Source organism: Vicugna pacos, chromosome 26 (assembly GCF_048564905.1).
Source record: "Vicugna pacos chromosome 26, VicPac4, whole genome shotgun sequence".
NCBI lineage: Eukaryota > Metazoa > Chordata > Mammalia > Artiodactyla > Camelidae > Vicugna > Vicugna pacos.
Window position 1 is genome coordinate 5,889,106 of NC_133012.1, and position 23,432 is coordinate 5,912,537.

General features: G+C 40.4%; 2 protein-coding genes across 2 annotated transcripts in view; one reads left to right on the forward strand and one right to left on the reverse strand.

The window, feature by feature from the left end:
* Positions 1–12,704, reverse strand: part of BAG4 (BAG cochaperone 4) — a 33,710-nt gene extending 21,006 nt beyond the window's left edge. Inside the window, exon 1 of the mRNA XM_006201126.4 lies at positions 12,291–12,704. Within this exon, the coding sequence (XP_006201188.1) occupies positions 12,291–12,557 (267 nt within the window). The 5' untranslated portion in view covers positions 12,558–12,704. The remainder of the gene's footprint in view (positions 1–12,290) is intronic.
* Positions 12,705–12,790: 86 nt separating this feature from the next.
* On the forward strand, positions 12,791–21,760 carry LSM1 (LSM1 homolog, mRNA degradation associated). Its single transcript, XM_006201128.4, has 4 exons — positions 12,791–13,145; positions 16,230–16,298; positions 17,624–17,739; positions 21,243–21,760. Exons 1-4 carry the CDS (start codon positions 13,100–13,102, stop codon positions 21,411–21,413), a joined length of 402 nt encoding a protein of 133 aa, XP_006201190.1. The 5' UTR covers positions 12,791–13,099; the 3' UTR covers positions 21,414–21,760.
* The last annotated feature ends 1,672 nt before the right edge of the window (positions 21,761–23,432 follow it).

The window sequence follows — 23,432 nt, forward strand, 5'->3', positions numbered from 1 at the left end:
GCAATCAATGTAATACATCACATCAACAAGAGAAAGGACAAAAAACACATGATCATCTCAGTAGATGCAGAAAAAGCATTTGATAAAATTCAACACCCATTTATGATAAAAACTCTCATCAAAGTGGGTATAGAGGAAACATATCTCAACATAATAAAAGCTACATATGACAAACCTACAGCCAACATAGTACTCAACGGTGAAAAACTCAAAAGCTTCCCACTAAAATCTGGGACAAGACAAGGCTGCGCACTATCACCACTCCTATTCAGCACAGTCTTGGAAGTCCTAGCCACAGCAATCAGGCAAGAGAGAAATAAAAGGGATCCAAATTGGAAAAGAAGAGGTAAAAGTGTCACTATATGCCGACAACATGTTACTATATATAGAAGACCCTAAAAGGTCCACACAAAAACTACTAGAGCTGATAGAAGAATTCAGCAAAGTAGCAGATTACAAGATTAACATTGAAACATCAGTTACATTTCTTTACACTAACGAGGAATCAACAGAAAAAGAAAGTAAAGAAACAATCCCCTTTAAAACAGCACCCAAAGTAATAAAATACCTAGGAATAAATCTAACCAAGGAGGTGAAAGAATTATACACAGAAAACTATAAACCATTGATGAAGGAAATTAAAGAAGACTTTAAAAAATGGAAAGATATCTCATGCTCCTGGATTGGAAGAATCAATATTGTTAAAATGGTCACACTGCCCAAGGCAATCTACAGATTTAATGCAATCCCTATCCAATTACCCAAGACATATTTCACAGAACTAGAACAAATCATAATAAAACTTATATGGAACCACAAAAGACCTAGAATTGCCAAAACATCATTGAAGAAAAAGAGACTGGAGGAATAACTCTCCCAGACTTCAGACAATACTATAGAGCTACAGTCATCAAGACAGCATGGTATTGGTACAAAAACAGACATACAGACCAATGGAACAGAACAGAGAGCCCAGAAATGAACCCACAAACTTTTGGTCAACTTATCTTTGACAAAGGAGGCAAGAATATGCAATGGAATAAAGACAGTCTCTTCAGCAAATGGTGTTGGGAAAACTGGACACCAGCATGTAAAGCAATGAAGCTAGAACAGTCCCTTACACCATACACAAAAATAAACTCAAAATGGATCAAAAACTTAAACATAAAACAAGATACAATAAACCTCCTAGAAGAAAATATAGGCAAAACATTATCTGACATACATCTCAAAAATGCTCTCCTAGGGCAGTCTACCCAAGCAACAGAAATAAAAGCAAGAATAAACAAATGGGACTTAATTAAACTTACAAGCTTCTGCACAGCAAAGGAAACCATAAGTAAAACAAAAAGACAACCTACGGAATGGGAGAAAAATTTTGCAAATGAAACCAACAAAGGCTTGATCTCCAGAATATATAAGCAGCTCATACGACTTAATAAGAAAAAAACAAACAACCCAATCCAAAAATAGGCAGAAGACTTAAACAAGCAATTCTCCAAGGAAGACATACAAATGATCAATAGGCACATGAAAAAATGCTCAGTATTACTAATTATCAGAGAAATGCAAATCAAAACTACAATGAGGTATCACCTCACACCAGTCAGAATGGCCATGATTCAAAAGTCAACAAATGACAAATGCTGGAGAGGCTGTGGAGAAAATGGAATCCTCCTACACTGCTGGTGGGAATGCAGTTTGGTGCAGCCACTGTGGAAAATAGTATGGAGATTCCTCAAAAGACTAGGAATAGGCTTACCATATGACCCAGGAATCCCACTCCTGGGCATATATCCACAAGGAACCCTACTTCAAAATGACACCTGCACCCCAATGTTCATAGCAGCACTATTTACAATAGCCAAGACATGGAGACAGCCTCAATGTCCATCAACAGATGAGTGGATAAAGAAGAAGTGGTATATTTATACAATGGAATACTGTTGAGCCATAAAAACCAACAACATAATGCCATTTGCAGCAACATGGATATTCCTGGAGAATGTCATTCTAAGTGAAGTAAGCCAGAAAGAGAAAGAAAAATACCATATGAGATCGCTCATATGTGGAATCTAAAAAAAACAAAACAGAAATACAAAACAGAAACAGACTCATGGACATAGAATACAAACTTGTGGTTGCCAAGGGGGTGGGAGGTCGGAAGGGACAGATCGGGATTTCAAAATGTAGAATTAGATAAACAAGATTATACTGTATAGCACAGGGAAATATATACAAGATCTTGTGGTAGCTCACAGCGAAAAAAAAATGTGACAATGAATATATATATGTTCATGTATAACTGAAAAATTGTGCTCTACACTGGAATTTGACACAACATTGTAAAATGACTATAACTCAATAAAAAAAAGTTAAAGAAAAAGAACAATGAAATTTCAAACCCTTAAGTTGATGTGGAAACTTTAGTTTGAATTCAAACTGTATTTTATCTTTTAAAAAAACTAATAAATGGATAACCACACACATAATTAATTCAAGTAACTCTTGAACAGTTTTCCGAATGAATAACCTTAGTGGTCTAAAGACAAAAGAAATGCAAAGAAATATTAAACTTTACAGAGAATGCTATTAGTAATGATACTGGTATTTTAAGTTTTAAACTACTTTGTGTGTGCTGTAGAATAGAACAAATAAATAAATAAAGCAATGTTATTAGGAACCAGTATTTTTCACATGGGAAAGGACAACATACTGACTAAAGAAAGATGAGGAAGAATCATGTACGATGGATTTGAATTGGAAAAACAGGTTTACATTCACATATTTTAAAAATGTAATTTAACCTTGTATGCAAAAGAAATACAGGTAAGTGACAAATATGAATAAGAACCGATAAGGGCCAGCTGAAACAAAGGATTCAGGAGTCACTGCAAATCTTAGCAACCCTTTTGCATCCCTGCCCTCCAACCACAAGATCAGCAAATCCCATATAGGAGCTGTCATTTCAGCCAGAGTCCCAGAACAAGAAGACCCATGGACAAACTCAAACCCAGTCCGGAGCCTGGAAAAGAGCCACTGCAGTGAACTCACAGTACATGAGCAAGAAGTAAATATTCATTGTTGTAGCCACAACTCTTGGTGTTGTTTTTCACTACAGGAAGAGTCAGGTGATAAGATAACGAAATATCAAATTGGTGCATACATAAAAAAGAATGACTTCAAATGACTTCTAAATCATATTACTTTGACTGTACATCATTAGTGGAATATATTCTAAGGACCAGATGAACTGCAAAGAAACCTAAACTGCATCCATTAGTTAACTGTTAGTCATAGAACTGGTGTTAATATTTGTAGTAACAGCTTTATTGAGATGTAATTCACTACCATACAATTCGCTCATTTAAACTGTGCAATTCAATGGTTTTTAGTATATCCACAGATATACTCTAGAGAGATATGTGATCATTACCACAATCAATTTTAGAACATTTCAAAACCTCAGAAAGAAACACTATTTCCTTCAACTAGACCTTCTTATCTCCCATCCCTACAGCCCTTACACCACCGCCAATCTACTTTGTCTCTACATACTTGCCTATTCTGGGCATTTCATATAAATGGAATCATGTAATATGTGATACCATGTGACTGGCTTCTTTCACTTAGCCTGTTTGTTGTTGCACGTATCAGGACTTCATTCGTTTTTGAAAGACCACATAATATCCTACTGTATACAAACACTGCATTTGCTTATCCATTCTGGGCATTTGGACTGTCGCCACCTTTCGGCTATTATGAATAATGCTTCTGTAAACACCCATGAATAATATTTTATGTGGACATATGTTTTCGGTTCTCTTCACTATATACCAAGAAGTAGAACTGCTGGGTCACACAGTAACTCTGTTTAACAATTTGAAGAACTGGTATTTGTTTTCCAAAGAAGCTGTATCATTTTACATTCCCATCAGCAAAGTATAAGGGTTCTAATTTCTCCATCTCCTCACCAACACCTGTTTTTTCTGTGGTTTTATTTATTTTTATAGTCATCTTAGTGGGTGTGAAGTGGTATCTCATTGTGATTTTTATTTGCAGTCCCCTGACGACCTGATTTTGAATTTTTCATGGGCTCATTGGCTCATAAAAAATGGCTCTTTTTTTTATGTTTTGCCCATTTGTAAATTGGGTACGTCTCCAGGTTACCCACAACTTATGGCTGACCTGGCTACAAACTGGAGGTTCTCATGACCTCCTTCCCCTTGGACTTGATTATTTCCTGGTACAGCTCACAGAACTCAGGGAAACATATAACTTACGTTTACCAGATTATTAAAGGATATGAAAAAAGGATACAAATGAACAGCCAGCTGAAGGGATACATAGGACAAGGTCTGGGGGTGTTTCTGTCCCTGTGGAGCTGGGGTGTGTCACCCTCCCAAGGGTTTTTTTTTTACAAGGGTTTCAGGAGCTCTGTGTCAAGAACATGAGGCAGAAACCTACATTTTTTTTTCTATTACATCACAATAGCATATAATTGGATCTTCTTTTTTTAAATCCAGCTTGACAATCTCTGTCTTTGATTGTTTTATCCATTCACATTTAATGTTATTATTGATATAGCTGAATTTACATCTGCCATTTCACTTTTGTTTTCTATATCTCATATTTGTTTTTGTTTCTCAATTCTTCCTTTATTGCTTTCTTTTACATTAAGTGAGTATTTTCTAATGCAGCATTTTAATTATTTCAATGAATGTGTATATATGTATGTGTACACATACACACGTATACCTTGACCACACTTAGCTGTTAAAACTCCACAAATTTCCAGCTAGTTTCTCTGTTGTTTCCAACAAGATCCTGGGACGTTAACTGCTCCACAAATGGATCCGATCAATTTTGGGCTTCTTGGAAGGGACACTTCCTGAAGTCAGTGTTTGAGATTTGTTCTGACCCCAAAAGGCTCCCCCCAGGCAATCTCTTTCCCTGGTTCTCTCTAGCAAACCCGCTGGCCTACAGTTTAGTCTGTATCTCCAGTGAATCCACTGATCTCCTTCCAATTGTCTTTCACAACAACCTCCACAGAACATCCTTAGGCTGCAGCTTTTCCACATTCTAATGCTTTAAATAAAGTAAGCTCCTTTGGGAAAAGATTCTGAGCTACCAGTTTTACAGCCTGCTTCTACCTCCAGATACAATGTCTGAGCCACATTCTGCAGCTGGGATGGGGACAATGGTGTGCTTCTCTGAGAGACACCCTTGCTTTAAGAGCTGAGCACCTGGGGGGAAAGGGCAGTAGACTCAGGCCTTCCCAGCTTACTTACCTTACAAGTCAGAGTAAGGGTGATCACACCCAGTGTTCTCAGCAGTACTCTGCCCAGGGTAAAGCCTCCATCCCACAGGTAGGAACCACCTCTACTGGCCACACCTGTCCGAAACTTGCCCGAAACTTGCCCTCTGCAACAGTTGCGAGAGGCAAGATGAGCAATGTGGATGTGCTGCCCCTCCCAGGATGACTGGGACCTGGGGGGAGAAGGAGCCCTGTTTTCTTCGCTGCTCCAGTCTGGAATGGAGTGTCTGTCTCACTGAGCTGGGGGGAGGTGCAGGGGTTGGCGGGTAGAGAGGGGAGGAGGTCTTGGTTCAAACAGCACAGAATCTCACTGTTCTTACTGAATTTGAGTACATTTTCTATAATAAATGTTTCTTCGTTTACTAAATTCCCTAAGATCATTTCCAGAGACTTTAATCTGGTTGTTTTTTAAAAATATTTTTCATCAGTTTTACCGAGGACCGGGTCCACATAGCTCTTCATGCTGTCACGCCAGAACTGGAAACTGGCATTATTTTGAAGTTATTTTATATAATATTGTAGGATTGCACAAGTGTTTGTAATTATCTTAATATTGTTAAGAACCAAGATTTTCCACACAAAAGTAATAAATACAATCAAAGAAGAAAAAATGTTAAATTTGAATTAATAGATATATGAACTCATTTATTTTTCTATTTTAAAATGCATGCAACTCTGTCCACTGAAAAGTGCCAGAAGCAACGACAACACAGTAGCAGTCAGTACACCCAGCACCCAAATCTGACTTCTGTACCAGTTATTAAGCTACTGGCCCTTAGCTCCAAACACCGCACTCTGTTATGCAGGATGGGGAGGGAGTCTGCAAACATTTTTCCTTTGCCACTTGTTTACTGTTTGGTTCTCCCAATAGGGGGCGCTAGGTTGGAGGAGGGGAGAATGGACCCGCTCCTTCCTGTTTGCTTGCTTCAGGTTTCTGCCAGTGTCAGGCCAGCAAAGCCCAGTCAGCAGCAGTCTCCAGACTCTTCTGGTTTTCCCAGAACTCCCAGCACCAGCTCGGCAATGCCTCCTCCCCGGTTCCAGCTCCACCCAGCCATTCTTCCACCTTTCCAGGGTCTAATAACCCCAACCTCCTCTCTTTATTGCCCAGCCCTAGGAGTTGAGACTGCTTCCTGTGTTATTCCATTTTCTCTTTTTACCTTTACAGATTTCCAATACCCATTTAACTAATTTCCTAAAGCAAATTCTCTCTTTCAAAAGAACTAGTGTAGGTTCTGTTTTCCAGCCTGGATTCTGACATACACAGCTTCTAAATATAATTCTCCAATTAAAAAAAATCAAGGTTTTTTAAAGGAATGCCTGATAATAATGCCTAGAACAGAATACAGAATAGGCCTGCTACATCTTGTACCAGAAATCAAGAAAGTTGTCAAAAATCAATTGACGTTACTGACATGTTAAGTTATGTCAAAAGGACTTAGAAACCAAGAAGAGAGGGCTCCCATTGGTATAAGAGGGGATCATTTAAGCAATAAAAAGAATTACTGCAACTGATTGAAACACATGCAAAATATTGAATATATGTGCATAAATACATACATGTTATGCAAATGAGCTCACAAAGATACTTTTTAAAACAATGAGAAACACAGTCCCTTTTTTGTAACTTTAATGGAATTTAGAGATGAATGAAAATTAAATCTTCCATATTATTTTAGGAGTCTTTTTTTTTAAGATGGAGAAATATCTATACCTTGATTGTGGTAGTGGTTACATGACTGTATGCATTTATCAGAATTCACAGATCTATCTATGCTTTAAAAATGGTAAAATTTACAAGTATGTAAATACACCATAATTTTTATATGAAAAACGTCCTTAATGAAGATGTAAAAATTAAGCCTTACATAAAAAAAGCCTTAATAAAAAAAAAGTTGTCTTTGCTTCTTTTTCCTCCTTTTGTACAAAATGGAACAAATCTAAAAATACTCCCAGTAACAATGAAAGCCTGCAGCTCAAGGACCTCCTGACATGACACGAATTCTGTGAAACAGCATTTGGTTTCACAGGAAACCGGCTGAAGCTGACAGCCGTTCTACAGACCAAGTTGCCAATTTTATCATGTGCCTAAGTCTTTCCAAAACTTTTATTTGCTGTCTGAAACTAGACAAAGATGATAAAAGATGATGTAAACTAGACAAAGATGATAAAAGGTCTTTACAAGTGTTAGTAATGTGAATTAAAGTGCTTGTGGCAAAGGAGATTCCATTAAAATTATGCAAAATTATTTACTGTCTTCTATTTTGAGAAGAAATACCTAAATTTCAGATGAAGGCTGGAGTCAACTCCTTTCATATTTATCTCAGAACTAACTAGTTCCGGAAGAAGTGGATATATGGTTAACTTTACAAAGTAACTTGCTGCCATGCCTCCCAAAATACCTCCAGCCCAAATAAATCTAACAGTTGAGGAATCTGAGTAGTGCTGGTACTACCTAGGATCTATTTACAAATTTGTTTTATTTTGCACGAGAATTAGACAAAAAGGGTTGGGGAGGGAATGCATTATAAATTATTTTTATAGCTATATATTCCAAAACCACCAAAAAGCACCTTATGCTCCACCATCACACATTTCTCATTTTCAGTCTCATCGGGGTCTCTTCCATGCTCCCCCACACTGCCTCCCTTTTCCCAGCACCTGTTTCATTTACCATAGCAAGTTCCCAGCATATCCCAACCACTTCACTCTCAGATGACCTCCCTACCTCAAGAAAGGACACCAAGAGCTATGAACTCCTTCAACGTTCCTCTCGTCCAACTAACTCCAAGCCTCCTTTTCCCCCCTCTAGCTCTGAAGAGGTTTCTCAGTTTTTCCTCACTTCCTAATCCGCCTCTCCCCAAATCACATTCCATCCTTTTGTTCGCATCTTTTCTCTCAATCCACTAGGTTACCCTCCGCTGCTGACAAACATCCTCAAGCCACCTAATCCTAAAAATTCTTCCCTCAGATCCTGGTTTCCAGTGACCACTTTCTCATTTACTAACAGTTTCCACTAGTTGTCTTCTCACCCAAACCTCCCATTCATTACTTTAATATTATTTTAAACTCCCACCACTAAAATCAACAATACCTCCTTAATTGCCAATCCAGCTGCTTCTCTTCAGTTCTCCTACCACTTACCTACAAAATAACCGTGTCCTCACTTCGTCTTGATTGCATGACTTCCTGACTTCCTAACATCCTTCTGTTATTCTTGCTCATGGTCTCCTGCTGGGTTCTCTCTGTCATCCATCCTAGACCTCAAAGCTCTCCCCAGGCAGCATGACCCAGTTTGGTAATTCACTATGCTTCTATTTGGTGACTCTCAAATCACTGTCCCCAACCCCTATCTCCCTCCTGAGCCCCACATCTACTGTTTTGGTCCCACAGACAGCAACTCCTGGATGCCACAGACTCTAAAACTGGACATCAAAAAAAAAAAAAAAAACACCCAGAAAATCACAGACTTCTCTCTAATCAATCACATACATTGCATCCAGAGCTTGGCGCACGGTAACCACCGTGATGAGCTGGCTCCCAGAAGAAATGAAATAAAGGCAGTACATAAACCCTTACCAAGTTTTTATATTTTGTATTTTTAAAGCTCCTCTATTAACCAATCGCTAGTTCTTTTGGCACAAAATTAAACCGTATCTTCCCATAAAAACCTGTTCCTCTTCCTTGTCATTCCTATGAAATACTAACAATTCAGAATTACCTTCTGTTTCTGCTGCAGCTCTCACTTCCAATTACCCTTGAAAATGTCTTTCAAATCTATGTATCTTGTTTTGAAACGCAACCAAAAAATAAGATAGAGAGATGTGATACACCAAATATAATAAACACTAATCACAGAATCTAGGTGGTGAATATATGGGTATTCACTTTTCGTATGATTTCAACTTTTCTGTATGCTTGACAGTTTTTATAATAAAGTGTTGGGAAAAAAAAAACCTGTCTTCATTCAGGCATTCTTCAAACGCATGCCCTTTTTACTTCCCTTCTGAACAAATCCAGAAGCCTAACTGAGCTGTCTTCCCAAATCCTCCCGTTGTAACCATCCTCCACGATGGCTCCCACTGACCCCTACCTACTGTATTCACACCCTCGTGAAGCTGCCTCCAGCACTGTACCAGGGTTGGTCTCTCTGACCAACAGTATATGGCAGAAGTGACGGTACGTCACTTCCAAGATTAGGTTATGAGACTGCGGCTTTTAGCTTCCATCTCAGTACTCTCTTGGATGACTTGTTTCTCGGGGAACATGTAAATCACCTAGGGATCTCCTTAAAAGGCACATTCTGATTCGGCAGGTCTGGGGCGGGGCCCAAAATGCAGCATTTCCAACAAGCTCCTAGGTGATGCATATGCTGCTAGTTCAGGAATCAAACTTCAGGGCTGCAAGGACAACTAACAGGGTTAGGAAAGAAAGAAAATAGGGGGAGGTTTTCCATTTTTCCCCCTGCCACATTTAAATCTGTTAACACAAAGTCAAGTCTTTGTAGTGGGTCAGGGCACCATTATCTCAATATGTTCAGTTCTACAGTGCAATGCTTCTCAAACACGAAAGTGCTCATGAATCACACGAGGATCTTATTAAACTGCAGCAGCAGTAAGTCTGAAGCAGGAGCGATTCTGCATTTCTTGCAACCTCCACTGAAGCTTCTTCTGGTCCATGGACCACAAACTTAAAGAGTAAGGTTTAACGGATGCCTAACTTTTTTTTTTTTAAGTTTGACATGTTTGATTATTTAAAAATGTAAAAGTTATACGTCAAAAACCAGAATACAGTTAACAATGATTTAGGAAAAAAACTTGCAACATGGATGACAACACGTATGTATATTTTTTGTATTAGTTTCCTTCTTAAGAAATTATCATCCCGGGGGGAGGGTACAGCTCAGCGATGGAGCACATGCCTAGCATGCACAAGGTCCTGGGTTCAATCCCCACTACCTCTACCAAAATAAATAAATAAACCTAATTATCTCCACCCAAAACAATAAAAAGAAATTATCATCCCATACTTTCCAAGTTTCAGAAACGTCAACCTGGAAGATAAACCCTTGAAATGGTTTACAGTGCCCATTGCACATTTCAGCTTTATCCTCAACAGCTCCGGCACCATGACCCACCGTGCGTGCACACCTGTTCTCCACTACACCTGACAACTCCCTACACAATAATAAGATCTTCACTTCGCTAACCTTAACCCGAAAACACACTTCTGTTTTGATAACACAGTAAGCTAAAGTGGCGTCATCTTTCCCTTCAATTGAGCTTTGATGTAGTTTGCCTACTTATAGGCCAAGCATTTCATCACTCTGGGAAGTGTCACGGGGTTGAAGTCCCACAGGCTACTTATTCCAGATTTAGACAGAGAAATCATGGGCCCTTCTTAGCAATTAACCTCTCATACTATATTTTTTTTTCTCATAGAATTTTTAAAAGATATACCATAAAACCTACTCTTTTGAAGTGCACAATTTGGAGGGTAGAGCTCGGCAGTAGAGCATGAGCTTAGCATGCACGAGGTCCTGGGTTCAATCCCCAGTACCTCCGTTAAAAAATAACAACAAATAAATAAATCTAATTACCCCCTCCAAAAAACCCAAAAAATGCTTTAAAAAATAAAAACTAATAAAGTGCACATTTCAATGATTTTTAGTCTATTTAGAGTTGTGTAATTATCATCACTATCTAATTCCAGGAAATTCTCTTCATCCCAAAAAGAAACCCCATACCCTTTGTCTATCTTCCCCAATGTACCCAGGCCCCAGCAATGACAAATCTTTCTCTCTACAGATTTGCCTATTCTGGACATTTCATATAATGTGTGGTCTTTGTGACTGGCTGCATTAATGTAGCATATTTTCAAGGCACATCCATGTTGTTGAATGAATCAGTATTTCATTCCTTTCTATGACTAAATAATTTCATTCTATGAAGACAGTATATTTTATCTATTCATCAGTTTATGGACATTTGGGTTATTTCCCTTTATGGCTATTATGAAAAACGCTGCTATAAACTTGTATACAAGTTTTATGTGAACAGGTTTTCAGGTCTCCTGTGAATATCTCTAGGAGCAGACCTGCTGAGTAATATCCTAACAGTATGCTCGTCCTTCTGATGAACTGCCAAACTGTTTTCCAAAGCACTGAACCATTTTACATTCCCACCAGCAATGTGTGGGAATTTCACTATTACATTTTCAATCAATGAGGATATAATTATAACGAAAATTATCTACGAAAAATACGGCATTAACGAAACAGAAGTATATCTCCAGCAGGAATACAGGGGATAAAATGTTAGAGGCCCGAAAAGATTAACTGAGTTAATCTCTCACAGCCAACGATTCTTTTATCGTAAAATAGGGACGCTTTGATGACATTTACGTTTCAGTCACCGTTAAGATCAAATAAAACAATCCACGTAAAGGTGCTTTACAACACTGATTACGCATGATTCAATACCAAGCAAAGCACTAGGGGCAAAGGGCTAAATGCCCAGATCCCTCCCCTTTCTTCAGGTTCCTTCCCAGCGGGAGGGGTTGCTGAGTGACGGAGGGGGCTGCAACCACCCGGCTTCTCGTGGAGAGCCGGCCCGACGAGCCACGCAGGATAAATTGTTAGGGCTCGAAAAGCAGAGCCGGCTCCCTCCAGCCCAACGTCGTTCCCAGGTGAGAGATTCCGCAGTCTGCTACTTAGCTTAGCAGGGCAGCGCAAGATCTTTTCCTCTTTTTTAATGGCAAGACATTTATTATGGTTGAACCAGAAAAGGAGGGGCAAGGAGAACTCAAGGAAATCCCACCACCCCACGATCCTAGTCTCGGTCCCTCCAAACCCCGCGTAAGGAAAACACAGGAAGCCCGATTCATTACGAACTCTTGGAGGTGTATCAATCCCAACGGCCCTCACCCCCAAAGACTCCCCTATCGGATTCCCTGGGACAGATAGCGCAAAGCTTACCTGGTGGCTTCCTCCAGCTCGACCCGGCTCGGACCAGGCGCCTCCAGAGGAGTAGTAGCCATCGCCTCCTCCGCCTTCTCCCGGCCAGGTGGTCTCAGTCGGGCCGCCCCCGCGCACCCGCCAGGAAATGGGAGGCTGGGGAGGTTCGGGGCGGGGGGGATATATGGGCGGAGGTGGGTGCACGGGCACATCTCCCCCAGGCCCGTAGTAGCGGCCATAAGACGGACCGTCACTGGGGCCGTAGCCCGAGCGCCTCAAGGCCGACATGGGCTCCACTGCCCCGAGGCGCTTCCCGCCCCCAACGGCCGGCCCATTGCGCAGGCGCCTACCGGCTAGCCCGAATGGACCGCAGTGAGGGGGGTCGGCCGACAACAGCCAATCTCAGGCCGGGTCCCGCCCCCTCAGCTTCCGAGTCTTGAGAGTCTAAGGACGGATCGCTGTGACTCTGAGGCTTAGGAAGCAGGAAAACGAGGGGTGGCACCGTGTACCTTAAAAAGGAGAGCACATTTCACCACCATCTATCCAAACTAAATTCCTTTTCCCTCTTATGAGGGATGCGGATATGTAGTCCCGGGACCGCACTACGTCCCGCCTCTTCCTGGAGACGGGCACGTGATGCCGGAAGTGGGTGGGGGCAATATGGCGGCGTTTCCGGCAGGCCCCGGCGACTGAAAGCCGGGGCGGACGTGCTGGTCCGGGTCCGGGTTCCTGTCCCGGTCCCGCCGAGGCGGCGACTGCTGTAGGAAGAAAGAGTTATTGGACACACTGGCCCACCGTCGCTATACACTGCAGCCTTATCTCAGTTCAAAATGAACTATATGCCCGGCACCGCCAGCCTCATCGAGGACATTGACAGTGAGTAGTTCATCTCCTCTAGGTGAAGTCTGCGGTGAGACCCTTCCTTCCAGGAGGGTGCCTCTTGGAAGGGAGCTCAGAAAATGAGTCTGGGGCGGGAGGGCGGTGTGTTTTTGGCAGAGTTCTGGGCATTCGGCGTTGACATTCTTCCCTGGATGGAGGAGCCACGGGACACACCGTTTGCCCACCTCCTAGCCTATTGCCTGTATCCTGTCTCTCGCAGCCTCCACCAGTCCCCGCTCAAGTTGTAGAATTCATTCCTGCTTTGCAGGGATTCGGCTGCTGAGGCCGAAAGGTGAAAATTGCCTCCTCCCCCAAGCCCCAGCCCAGTCCATCATCTCACACCTGTGATATTTCAAAGTACCAAATGGTTCCTGGGGGGTGGATGAGACTCCTTTGAGAAAGGACTCATCAATAAATGAAAATATTAATACAACAGCAATTGGACTTAATTGATACTAAACATAAGCTTTATGTTGTGTGTCCGTTTGCAATCTTCTTTTGCCGTTGAGCCTTCAGACGTTCAGGTTATGGTAGTAGAGACCGCTGCCAGAAAAGGTATTGACATTTCCAGAAAGGCTAAGTCACTTCAAACTTTTTTTTCCCCTTCCTAGACAGTATTCTTTTGCTTTTATTAAGAAGACCTCTTATTCCTTGTCACTGTCTTGAGGCAGAGCTCAATCCTGTATAAATTGTCCTGTCTTTCCTTTTTCTAAACTGTCATCTGTGAATTATTCCTCAAGCAACGTTTTTTTAATTGTTTTAATCATGTGATCTGTCTCATTAACTTGTAATTGCTGCAGAATAGTTTACAGACAGTTCCAAACAAGTTACAACAATTTCTATAGTTAGTGTGTGCAAATTGAAGAGTGAGTTTATGATCAAGTTATCTTCCTATTGTCTGAAATCATTTTTTAAAATCCAAATTAATACCCTTTTCTTCTCATATCTTATCTGTCTCCCCCTGCACCCTCCCCTTCATGTATGTTCTTCTCTGGTCATCTCAAATTTTTTCTCAGTTGTGTTTCCCTGTCTAATTCCCATCCTTTTTTCATATCTTTACCTACAAAACTCTTTGAGTCATCTCCCATTTTAACTCTACTTCTTGACCACCTACAATATACCACCTCTGTTAGCCCTGCAGTCTGATTTTTGTTCTCAATACACTACTGAGATGCATTCTTAAAAAGACATCAGTCTCATGCACTCCTCCGAGTTCTTCCCTCCCCTCCGCAGCACTGTGATACCGTCACCACTGGATTTTTTATTTTCTTGATTTCTCTAACACTGGTACTTGCCAATTTTCTTACCTCTGCAACTCTTGTTGTTCCCTAAAACAGATGGTCTTTTAGGTTCCATCGTTGGCCTGATGCTTTCTTTAAATCTCTAGAAGAGCTCCTGGACTTATCCATAATTACTCTGATTCTGATCTGTTTGGCCTTACATTTCCAGCTGCCTGTTGACATTTCTATGTAGATGGCCTGATGGCACTTCAGAATCACAACAGCTGATAACCTTCCACCTGAGCTTGCTTCTTTCACTCCCAACTTTTGGTAAATGGTGACTCCCTGACATGATGACTCAGAATTCCTACATCTTCTTTAACTCCTCTCTTCAGCACCTGCTCTCTCACATATACCTACATATGCAGACATAACTGGGTGTCCATGCCCATCCCTTACAACCTCAGTGTCTGAGTCCTTGCCCTTCCCTTCCCATCTCTACGCTGGTTCAGGTCTCTTCTTCATGCCTCTGACTCTGGGAATAGCCTCAAACCTGCTCTCTTTTCTGCCAGTTTAATCTTCAGTGTTTCCTTGCTTCCTATGAAGTCACACCCAGACTCAGCCTGCTCCCAGTACTCTTCAGACTTCATCTCCTTTTATTCCCCCTCATATGCTCACCTTTTAGCCAAACACTTGGATACACAGCTCTTTTTTCTTCTACCTAAATTACAGATTTCCTTCCTCTTCCCTTTCCCTGTCACACTTCCCATGGCCAGAAATTATCTACCTTTTAGGGTCGAACTCAGATACCTCCTCCGTAGATACAGCTTCTCTCAGTTTCATATAATTAAGATTGGCTTTCCTGTGGTACTTAACTATACCCCAAGGAAGCCTATAAATTCCTTTAGGAAAAAATCACTCTTATTCCTCTGTTCTGCATCTAGAAAGTACTTTAGGTATGGCACTGAAGGAACGAATGAATTTTGCCAGCTGTTCTAACTTACTGTCATTCTTCACTGTCAGCTCAGAGTCACCTCCTCAGAGGTTTTCCCTAGCCACCCACCCTCTCTTCTGTAGCTGCTTCCCCTCTTTCTCCCACTATCCTGCTATCTTGTTTATTATTCTGCTAGACTAGTCACTATAGGCCATTTTTATTTGTTTGACTTCGTCCACCAGGAATATAAGTTCATGAGATTGATGACTCTGAATCTTATGTTCTGCTATAGAGCTAGGTCCCAGAACAGCACATAGCTCTCAATAAATATTACTGAATTTTTTCTCCAGTTCGTTTTCAGCATCCTCTTTTTATATGTCTGAGGCACTATTTGTATTTTAAAATAATTCACCTGAGGAAATTGACACAACACTGTAAACTGACTATAACTCTAAATAAATTAATAATTAATTAAAACAAAATGAAATGAAATAATTCATCTGATTCCAAAATGTGAAATAGAAACTTCCTTCTAAGTTGAGGGGAAAATAATTCTTGAATTAAGATCACAAAGATCATGTAGACTCAATTTCTAAACTGGCAGGTATGGACACTGACACGACACCAAGAGGGTGTACCTCGCAAGCATCAGCATCCGGAGCCAGTCAGTCAGGCCCCCTGACCACACACCCAGTTCCTTTCCTCTCTGTCACGCTCCTCTGATTCTTTTCACCACCAGTCTTCGCATCTGAACCCCAGGCTGCCTTGGTCATCCTTCTGATTCCCCAGTGAGCTCTGCCTTAAATATATCGGAATAGGAAGTGGTAGAGCTGAATCTGTTAGTAGCTTTGTTTTTGTTGTTATCCTGTAAACTCACTGAAGCTAACAGTTTTCATTTTTTTTAAAGATCTCTTTTCCTCTCCCTAGAAAAGCACTTGGTCCTGCTTCGAGATGGAAGGACACTTATAGGCTTTTTAAGAAGCATTGATCAATTTGGTATGTATTAGTTATGGGCTTCTCCTATACTCTGCATAATAAGAGCTGCCCGTTGTATTTCTGTGTTATTGCATATTGAATTTTTTTATCTGCAACTTTTTTCACGTGTCTGTCATAATGGAATACTGTTCTGAGTTTCTAGATTACAGTTAGATGGTCCAAAAGCTTTGTTCATGAGCTTGTATTTCAAAAACTGGTTTTCACTCGAACATGGCGATTACAGTGTTTGGGGCTATTTTTTATTTTCCCCATTAGAGGGAGCCAGATGATAGAAATAAACTCAATCCACTGAAAAAGCTGCTTATTTGTACATTGGCTTGGGTGTGACTACTTTTCAAAGCAGTTCTTGCACTGAAGGTAATCCCTCCCTGTCCAATGAAAATTGGATGGAAGGCCTTTCCTGAAGCTTTTTAGGGACCCCCAACATTAAAGTCAAGATTTTACACTTACGGATACATTGGACTCAAGGTCTTGGTCTTGGTTTTGCCTCCTGCATTTTTCTCAAGAGATCTTATATTTGCATCTGTTTTGAGGAACTTCTCACTTCATATCAACATTTGCTGGACATCTGCTAGATGAGCGGCTTTGGCCATGAGGATAAACAACATAATTGTAAAACTTATAAAAATTACAGACAAGAAGAGCACAGATACCTGCCTTTCTTCAAGTAAGACAAACAGTATCAACTGAAGAAAAGTGATTATTCTTCACAGGTTGAGGTTCTAAATCTTAAGTCAAGTTCATCAGACAACTTTGAAGGAAAAGCTGTAAATACTGACTTTACTTTCAGATGACCAGATTATTGTTATCTGACAAAGGGAAGAAATAGGTTATTATTGTATCATAATCCATTAGATTAAATGAATCCTGAGTACTGAAACAAAGTCAGCTCTGGTAAACCATCATATCACACCCCCACACGACACAGAGAAACTGTTTCCTTCTAAAAAACTAGTTTTCCTTTCTGCAGTTGTTTGGGATTTAGTGTTCCAGGTGCCCTATTATTTTTATTTTCTTACAGCCATTGTTGATACTAGCAGTTACCTCATAAAGAAATTCAGTTTTCTTAACTCATTTCCACCATCCTCTTCTATTCATGCAACATAATGTCAAATACTCTCTCAGTTTGCAGTTGTTTGAAAGTCTAAGTGGTGTGTCTTAATGAAGCGGAAAGAGATAGAAATTTTAGCTTTTCTGAGAATTAGAAGGTTTGAAAATCATGTTTAGCTAAACCTTTTCTACTTGAACTCACTGCTTAATTGAGTTATGGACCTTTATGAGTAATTTGAACTAAATATCTTTGTTTCTTCCCTGTACACTTATAGCTAACTTAGTGCTACATCAGACTGTGGAGCGTATTCATGTGGGCAAAAAATACGGTGATATTCCTCGAGGGATTTTTGTGGTCAGAGGAGAAAATGTGGTCCTACTAGGAGAAATAGTAAGTGAAAACTGTTAAGCTGCTACAGATCTTGTTAATCATGCTAGTTAGGTTTTTTTCTTTTCCAAGATGGGAAAAATATATTTTCCACATTCACCCAGCTTCTCATAGGAAACCACCAAATTAGCTTAAGAAAGTTACTCTGTAAAAGGAAAGCTACAGGAAACAGTTAACTTGAAGTGCCTCGTGGCATTTTAAAGGTCTTGACTAAAGCAAAATATCATTGATTTTGCCAATATCATAAAAAAAAAAATACTGTCCTACACACATGTGTTTGTTAATGTATTATTCCGGTATCTCTAATAGAAAATAGAAGCTTGATACCTAAGAAGAGAATAACTCAATGGAGTATGGTTTAATTGACATTGAAACATTTTGTAGTCATTTAAACAGTTGTTCATGACAGAAAGTTAATTAGCGGTGTTTGGGGGAAAGGCACATTGCATATACAGTGACATTCGTGTTTTTAAGCGTGGGGAGGGGAAAGAATGGCTGCAGAAGAATCCTTTCTGTTAACTTTCCTGAGAGTGGAGCTCACCTTCACTTGGAGCCTTAGCTCACAGCCGAGGAGGAGGTACCTGGTCAGGAAGACCAGCTGGCAGGTGACAAGTTAAATCACATCCTCTAAAGTGGTGTTACTGTTAAGTCTCTGAATATGTGTGTGGACTATTAGAGAACTATTCCAAAACATATATATTAGAAGTACTCGGGGTGGGGGGGTGGTATAGCTCAGTGGTAGAGGGCGTACTTAGCGTGCACAAGATCCTGGGTTCAATCCCCAGTCCCTCCATGAAAAATAAAGCTCATTATGTCCCCCTCAAAAAAAAACAAAACCAAAAAAATTTTAAAAAGAGAGAAGTACTCAGAGTACTTTTTTTTTAAGCATTTATTTATTTTTAAGTTTTTGTTTTGTTTGTTTTGGGGGGTGATTAGGTCTATTAAATGTTTTTTTAATGGGAGGTACTGGGGATTGAACCCAGGACCTTATGCATGCTGAGCATGTGCTCTACCACTTAAGCTAAACCCTCCCCCCTCAGAGTACTCATTTTTAAAAGAAGATAAAACTTGATTTCATATTTCAGATGAAACATTTACTTTAAAAGAGAAGTACTTTATGTAAAATCTTTGACCTAAGCCTGGTGCTTCTGATTATTGGCTTTCCAGGAAAATCAAACCTTGGTGTTTGCTTGATTTTATCTTTAAAGTTTTCAGTAAAGTTTCCCAATACCTGGCCACATCTTAAGTCAGGTTTACAGAAGTCTTTGGAGTGGGGTGATTTGGTCCATAGCTATTTTTAATGGTAGGCCGTTTGAGGAAGGACGGAGGTAGTTCTGCCAGGGTCACGTTGGTTCCGAGACCTCATGTTGAAACAGTTAGCTAGGAATGACTAGTCAATCCTGTCCAAGTGTTGCTGTGAAATATATGAAATAACATTTTCTTCCTAATTTAAAAAATATTTTTGTGGTTGACATTTTTGGTTCAGTGTATCATTTTTGCATGTTTAAGCAGCGGAAATTGTTACCTCCTGGTACTATGTAAAGGTTGAAATAAAGCACCTGGGGTGGGGGGGGCAGTAAGTGACTGGGAAGTGGTCTGGTGGCACCTTAAGAGGCTGACCCACCCCTGGATGGCAGGATTGTAGGTGATTTTTTCCTTTTTTTCATTTTTTTCTGAATTTGATTTGTGAAGGGGAGATACATCACTTCACTGTCAGGGGAACCAATTTAAACTAAAATAGTGTAAACGCCACAGCTGACACTTCCTGTGTGAGTTACATTGGCACAAATGGCCCTGTTTGGTTGTGTGTGAAGAGAAGTGAACTTGCGTTTATTCACTGTTTCCTGGGAGCCCTTCTCTGGAGAAAAGTACTCCTTTTTTGTATGTTATGGTTTGCATGCTGCAGAATTTTTACGGTGGTACCACTGAAAAAATATGGTTCAGGAATGCGTACATAGTTACACAAATCAGCAGTCAATGTGAAGAAATTCCATACCAATTCTAGGGAATCTCAAACCTAGAAACCATTTAGTTCCTGTAAATATCCAGTCCCTGGATCCTACCTCAAGGATAATGAGACACACATGGTCTGAAGTAACAGACTGATCGTTGTGAAACAGCATTATCATAACCACATGACTAACTCAATGCATAACATTGAAAAGTCCAAGAGGTGTAGTACACTAAGCCAAGAACGTTATCTTCCCTTCTGCCGCCCGTGGGGTATGAGGGAAGATTACATTTGATAACATACATCTTGCTGGATGCAATTAAGTTTTGACCCAGAGCAGGGCTTGCTTATGTAAAAGTGTGGCTTTCATTCTGACCTCTTTGGCCGGAGTCCTCCATCTGCTATGTCAGCGCCTGTGGGTTCTGAGGCCTTGGCAGCTCATGAAGATTAGTATCCAGTGGCAGGCTGGAACATCTGGACAATGTGTTGATACCTTCCCACAATTTTATAATTAAAAGTGACAGAGGAGAATGAGAAGTAGGGATCCCTGTCTGTATGGACATTCCACATAACGAAACCACAGAATAACCTGCGGGTTCATTTTAAGGAGCATAAACTGAGTCTGTTGATAGTGAGATACTGTTACAGCAAGGCTTTGCATTATAAAATCAGTTATTAAATGTTTGTAGGTGCTCAAAAGTAAAAATATTAAGCATAATACGCTGTATTAAGTGGAAAAAACAGCCAATTTTGCATTGAGCTTTTTCTTAAGTCAGTATACACATAGAAAAACTGGAAGGATGTTCACCAAAGTATTATTCCTCCACACTGGATCATGGATAGTTTTTTTTAATTTTTTTCTTCTTGTCTGTTTTCTAAATTTCATACAAGGAACGTGTTTTTTTGAAATAAGGGGAAAAAATTTCTATTAAGCAAAAATATTTTAAATTAAAATAGTGGAGAAATATATTGGCCAAATGGTCTGCTGAGGTTTTCTCCAGAAGACTTGTCATAGAGGGGAAGGAAGTCCTGTGTTATGATTTAACAATTCCTAGTTAATGTGACAGAGGGACAGTTTATTGCCTTTAAATGCAGGGGGTGGGGTAGCGACAGTGCTACTTTGAATCAATGTTCCTACCTTCTTTCTGAGCAAACCGCCCCCTCCAGAAATTAAGCTGTAAAAATACAAAATTTACCCTGAAGCCATCCTGACATCGGTAACTTCTCTCTTGGATTGGCTGGGGTCGGGGAGATAGCTGTTAGTAAGCAGCCCTGATGTTCTTTTCTTGTTTTCTTTTTCTCTCTTTTTTTTAAGAGACTAGTGTAGGACTTGACTTTGGATAACCTGAAGCTTAGTCATACACACTGGTACTGCTCCCTGTTCCCACACGCTTATGTGTTCTGTAGGACCACTGCCAGCCATCTCTTTGTACTATTTGTCTGTCAGGCTATCTGAGCCCTGCCACCAGTCCAAAAAAACCACCCTCAACCCCTTTGCTTTAGATGTGATGTTCTGGTCATCAGGTGAAGTTTTCCAAACCTGCTTGTTTTGTAGGACTTAGAAAAGGAGAGTGACACACCCCTCCAGCAAGTGTCCATTGAAGAAATCCTAGAAGAACAAAGGGTGGAGCAGCAGACCAGGCTGGAGGCTGAGAAGCTGAAAGTTCAGGCTCTGAAGGACCGAGGCCTCTCCATCCCTCGAGCAGACACTCTTGATGAGTATTAAGCCTTTGGCTCAGAGGCCATTGCTTTTGGGGAGCAGGGGCTGTCACTGAGTGAAGGTGACATCCTGGCCGCTTCACACATGGTACGGCCTACAAAGACTACTGTAGAGATTGGGAAAGTCATTTTTATTTTGAAGTCTTCCACGTATACAACATGAAGAAATTACGTGGGTTCTTTTTTTTTTTTAAATAAGAAAATCATCATTTAAAGAAACAGTGACAGGGACTGCTTTCACACAACGCTGTGGAGCCAGCAGCTACTTCTTTATATTGCTCTTCTTACCCCAAATTAGAGGTTATAGGAGACTTTCTTCATTTACTTGTAAATAAAATACAAATCTCAAAATGATGGTGTTCTTTCCCAAGCGTGAGTTGCCTGCAATGAAGAGACATAATTAAATCTCTGCTCTCAAAGGTATAAGCTGTAGATCCATTCACACACACTGGGATTCCCCTTCTGTCACAATTCCAACCTAAGAGTTACTCACACTCATACTAAGGTCCTCCCCTCTCCTCTCGGCATGTTTTTTCTGATAAGAAAAACAAATTTTCAGGCTTGAGGAGGGCGCTCTCAGTGACGTTTTGCCGTTACTGATGACAGCAGAAGCCTGGTGCTCCAGAGACGGCATCACTGTGGCTCCTGCTGTTTCTCCTTCTCCAACGGCTGTTCCAAACCATGTTCTCATGAGATTCAGGTGACTTTTTCTCTAAACATGCTATTAATTTCGTTAGGTTTTCTAGTCGTTTGGATCGATCTTGAGCCTCTTACACTGTTACCAAAAAGAAGCACAAATAAGTTGGTGTTTCAGTGACTGAAACATCTGGGTTATTCTTGGCCAATGTGTCTTGGCTGACACCCCCGACGATGCTACCTTTCTGGTATGATGTTAACTGCATGGTAATTGTAAGAGGCTGTACTTTCCAAACGAGCAGTATCATGGAATGAACTGTGTACTGAACTTGGTTAAAGGTTAAATACAGGGTAAAGCTGGGACTTGGTTTTCTCCAGCACCTTGGGTTAAAGGAAGTCAGTTATCCTCTCTGATGGTCAGTTTTGATTATATTGTGAGTGCGCCCCTCCTGCCCAGCTCATCGTGATTCCTTCTTCATGTGTTCAGTCAAAGATCTTTTTTGGTAGGTTTCAGTCTTTTTCATCGATAACTGTTCAGTTAGCTATGATTTTGACGTAAGGTGAGCTCCAGGTCCTTCACTCCACCAACTTGACTGCTCTCGCCTGACTCTCAGTTTTAACTAAAATTATTCCAGACATTTAACTTTTTATAGTCTTGAGCAAAGATGTCCTTTGGTGTTTATATCCAATTCCTATGTGGTTGAGTTATTTTGTAGTATTAAATATCCTTTACACTTCATGAGCTCAGGTGATTTTAAAACTGCCTCAAATGCTGATAAACTATTTGACTTCTGAGCTATTCATTATTGGGTTGGTTTCAAAGTAAAGGATTTGTGATGAACAGTTGTTACTTGATGATTTATCTAGTGTGTTTCACCTCTAATCTTAAACTGTTTAAGAGCTGGAATTTGTTAACTACCCACACAAAGGGAAAACCCCATCACCAACTTTTGGAAGGTGCTAACTTTACAAGAAGATTTTCTTTGAGAGTCGGCAGAATTACAGCATTTGTTTTTCTGAGCACCACTGTTTCAGAACTTCTGACCCCTTCAAGAGATTTAGATTAACTGTAGTTGTCTTTTCAACCTCCTTCAAACAATTCTAAATGTAATCACAAGAGAGATGATTTATTCTTACATTCAAAAAAGAAAAACTTCATTTCCACAGTAGGTCAGGAATTTCCAAGCTATAGCCAGCTTTCAGTCATTATGCATAGTAATATATTGCTTTTAGGCCTTTGTCACACAGGCAGCAGCAAAGAATTAGACCTGAAGGATGAAACTAGACCACCTGCTTCCCTCCTCTTAGTCTTACACTGCTCAGTGCAACAGCTGCCCTCAGCTCTGCCCCGTCCAGGCTCTGCAGGTGCTGAAATCTGGTGCTTTTTCTC